Source organism: Anolis carolinensis, unplaced genomic scaffold (genome assembly GCF_035594765.1).
Source record: "Anolis carolinensis isolate JA03-04 unplaced genomic scaffold, rAnoCar3.1.pri scaffold_24, whole genome shotgun sequence".
In the NCBI taxonomy this organism is placed as follows: domain Eukaryota; kingdom Metazoa; phylum Chordata; class Lepidosauria; order Squamata; family Dactyloidae; genus Anolis; species Anolis carolinensis.
The window spans coordinates 1,095,766-1,100,996 of record NW_026943833.1 but is presented as its reverse complement, the minus strand read 5'-3'; the positions used below and the strand labels follow the sequence as shown (position 1 = coordinate 1,100,996).

At 13.2% G+C, this 5,231-nt stretch overlaps 1 protein-coding gene across 1 annotated transcript in view; it reads right to left on the bottom strand.

The window, feature by feature from the left end:
• Positions 1–270: 270 nt before the first annotated feature.
• LOC134294817 (mevalonate kinase-like) overlaps positions 271–5,231 on the bottom strand; it is an 18,236-nt gene continuing 13,275 nt past the window's right edge. Inside the window, exons 8-9 of the mRNA XM_062966556.1 lie at positions 3,959–4,112; positions 271–504 (exon numbers count right to left, since the gene is read on the bottom strand). Of these exons, the coding sequence (XP_062822626.1) occupies positions 353–504; positions 3,959–4,112 (306 nt within the window). The 3' untranslated portion in view covers positions 271–352. The remainder of the gene's footprint in view (positions 505–3,958; positions 4,113–5,231) is intronic.

Here is a 5,231-nt window from a genome sequence, read left to right as displayed (position 1 = left end):
AATATATACACAATAATTTATGTATATTATTATATATGTAATATAATATCTAAATAATAGTTTATAATACTATCTGAAATAAAAGTTTTATTTTATAAAAATAAAAGTTTTTTTATTTCAGATTATATCTATCTATCTATCTATCTATCTATCTATCTATCTATATATATGTATATATTATAATAATAATAATAATAATAATCCTCTGCTGCCACCTGGTGTCCAGACCCGGAATCGCGCCACCCAATAAACACTCGAGAGGTTTGCAAATAAAATCAATATTTTAATAATAAATCGGATGCAAAACCCCTTGAAAGTGGTATCGTTGGAAAGAGGAGGAAAAGGAGGATTTTTAGGCCTCATTAAAAGCCTGCAAAACATTTGGTTTCAAGGAAGAAATGGGGTGCGAAGTGAGGCCGGGTCCCCCCAACGTGGTCTCAAAGCACTCGAACCCGAGGCCGGAAAGGCCGGCCGTGGCCGAGGAAACCCTCTCCGGATCCACGTCTAGGGAAAAAGAAAAAATATATATATTATATATATAATAAAATATAATATTATACTATGCTATTATTATAGTATTATATTATAATATTAATATTATAATAATATTAATAATAACAATAATATTAATATTATAATATAATAGTATAATAGTAATAATACCATAATAATAAAATATAAAATAGAATAACAATATGATCAAGTAATAATATAATAACATATATATACTATAATACTATAACAATAATAATAATAATAAAATAATATAATATTAGTAATAATAATATAATTATTATAAATATAATGATATAATTATAGGAACATATAATAATACTAGAATGATATAATCTAATAATATAATACAACACAATAATAATATAATATAATATTAGTAATAATATAATAATATAATTATTATAAATATAATGATATAATTATAGGAACATATAATAATACTAGAATGATATAATCTAATAATATAATACAACACAATAATAATATAATATTAGTAATAATATAATAATATAATTATTATAAATATAATGATATAATTATAGGAACATATAATAATACTATAATGATATAATCTAATAATATAATACAACACAATAATAATATAATATAATATTAGTAATAATATAATAATATAATAATTATAAATATAATGATATAATTATAGGAACATATAATAATACTATAATGATATAATCTAATAATATAATACAACACAATAATAATATAATATTAGTAATAATATAATAATATAATTATTATAAATATAATGATATAATTATAGGAATATATAAAATATACTATAATGATATAATATAATAATATAATACAACACAATAATAATATAATATAATATTAGTAATAATATAATAATATAATTATTATAAATATAATGATATAATTATAGGAACATATAATAATACTAGAATGATATAATCTAATAATATAATACAACACAATAATAATATAATATTAGTAATAATATAATAATATAATTATTATAAATATAATGATATAATTATAGGAACATATAATAATACTAGAATGATATAATCTAATAATATAATACAACACAATAATAATATAATATAATATTAGTAATAATATAATAATATAATTATTATAAATATAATGATATAATTATAGGAACATATAATAATACTAGAATGATATAATCTAATAATATAATACAACACAATAATAATATAATATTAGTAATAATATAATAATATAATTATTATAAATATAATGATATAATTATAGGAATATATAAAATATACTATAATGATATAATATAATAATATAATGCAATAATACAATAATAAAATAATATAATATTAGTAATAATATTATAAATATAATAATTATAGGAATATAATATATAATAAAAAATAATATAGTATAATATGATAATATACTAATTATAAATATAATGATATAATTATGGGAATATATATAATAAAATATACTATAATATAATGATATAATATAATACAATAATAAAATAATATACTATTAGTAATAATATAATAATTATAGGAATATAATATATAATAAAATATACTATAATATAATGACATAATAATATAATAATACAATAATAAAATATAATAGTAGTAATTATATAATATAGGAATATAATATATAATAAAATATACTATAATATAATGACATAATAATATAATAATACAATAATAAAATATAATAGTAGTAATTATATAATATTATAAATATAATAATTATAGGAATATAATATTAATAAAATATACTATAATATAATGACATAATAATATAATACAATAATACAATAATAAAATAATAGAATTAGTAATAATATAATAATATTATAAATATAATAATTATAGGAATATATAATAAAATATACTATAATATAATGGCACAATAATATAATACAATAATAAAATAATATAATTGTAATAATATAATATTATAAATATAATAATTATAGGAATATAATATATAATAAATATGCTATAATATAATGATATAATATAATAATATAATAATATAATAAAATAATATGCTATTAGTAATAATAATAATTATTATTATTATATCCATATTATATTATTTATTATTATAGGATTATTGTGTTATATTTTTATTATATTATATTAGTAGATGGTATTATAATTATGCTTTTATATTATTATTGTATTATATCATATTATAGTATATTTTATTATATATTATATTCCTATAATTGTATTTATATTATTACTAATATTACTATTATTTTATTATTCTATTATTATATTATAGAATATTTTATTATATATTATATTCCTATAATTATATTTATAATAATATTATATTAAAATATACTATAATATAATAATAGAATATAATAATAAAATAATAGTAATATTAGTAATAATATAAACTTAATAATTGTAGGAATATAATATATAATAAAATATTATATTTATTATTATAGGATTATTGTGTTATATTTTTATTATATTATATTATTAGATTGTATTATAATTATGCTTTTATATTAATGTATTATATCCTATTATAGTATATTTTATTATATATTATATTCCTATAATTATTATATTATTACTAATATTACTATTATTTTATTATTCTATTATTATATTATAGTATATTTTATATATTATATTCCTATAATTATATTTATAATATTATATTAAAATATAATATAATAATAGAATAATAAAATAATAGTAATATTAGTAATAATATAAATATAGTAATTATAGGAATATAATATATAATAAAATATTATATTTATTATTATAGGATTATTGTGTTATATTTTTATTATATTATATTATTAGATTGTATTATAATTATGCTTTTATATTATTATTATATCCTATTATAGTATATTTTATTATATATTATATTCCTATAATTATTATATTATTACTAATATTACTATTATTTTATTATTCTATTATTATATTATAGTATATTTTATTATATACTATATTCCTATAATTATTATATTTATATTATTACTAATATTACTATTATTTTATTATTATATTCTATTCTATTATAGTATATTTTATTATATATTATATTCCTATAATTATATTTATAATAATATTACATTAAAATATACTATATAATAATAAAATAATAGTAATATTAGTAATAATATAAATATAATAATTATAGGAATATAATATATAATAAAATATACTATAATATGATATAATACAATAATAATATAAAAGCATAATTATAATACCATCTACTAATATAATAAACATATAACACAACAATCCTATAATAATAAATATAATAATATAATATGGATATAATAATAATAATAATAATAATAATAATAATAATAATATGGATATATAATAATAATAATAATAATAATAATAATAATAATAATAATAATAATAATAATAATAATAATATAGTGCTGTTGTGGATGGACCTGGTGGGAGGAGAGTGAGTGCGCATCCTCCTCCTCCGGCGCCGGTCAGTTTGGAGTGGAGTCCGAGGCCAGCGGTCACCCGACACACCGCGTCCAGGGTAGAGTGGCCCACGCCCAGCGCATTCAGGTGGCCCTGGTTCATGTCAATCAAGTCCTGGCCACGGAAAAGGCGAAGGAGAAAGACATCAGAATAATCACATTTATTTAATAATAATATAATAGTATTTAATAATGTTTAATAATATTTAATAATAAAATAGGAATAGACGATGTTTAGTAAAATTTAATAATAAAATAGGAATATTTAATAATGTTTAATTGTATTTAATAATAATATAAGAATATTTAATAATGTTTAATTGTATTTAATAATAATATAAGAATATTTAATAATGTTTAATAATATTTAATAATAAAATAAGAACATTTAATAATGTTTAATTGTATTTAATAATAACATAAGAATATTTAATAATGTTTAATAATATTTAATAATAAAATAAGAACATTTAATAATGTTTAATTGTATTTAATAATAACGTAAGAATATTTAATAATGTTTAATAATATTTAATAATAAAATAAGAACATTTAATAATGTTTAATTGTATTTAATACTAATATAAGAATATTTAATAATGTTTAATAATATTTAATAATAAAATAAGAACATTTAATAATGTTTAATTGTATGTAATAATAATATAAGAATATTTAATAACGTTTGATAATATTTAATAAAATAAGAATAATAATGTTTAATAATGTTTAATAATAAGAAGAAAATTTAATAATGTTTAATAATATGAAATAAAATAAGAATAATGTTTAATAGTGTTTAATAATAATAATATTTAATAATGTTTAATAATATTTAATAATAAGAATATGTAATGTTTAATTGTATTTAATAATAAGAATATTTAATAATGTTTAATAATATTTAATAATAAGAATATGTAATGTTTAATTGTATTTAATAATAAGAATATTTAATAATGTTTAATAATATTTAATAAAAACATTTAATGTTTAATTGTATTTAATAATATAAGAATATTTAATAATGTTTAATAATATTTAATAATATAAGAATATTTAATGTTTAATAATATTTAATAATATAAGAATATTTAATAATATTTAATAAGAATATTGAATGTTTAATAAAATAAGAATATTGAATGTTTAATAATATAATATTGAATTATGTTTGGTAATAAAATAAGAATAAATAATAATGTATAATCATTTTAAATAAAATAATGTAATA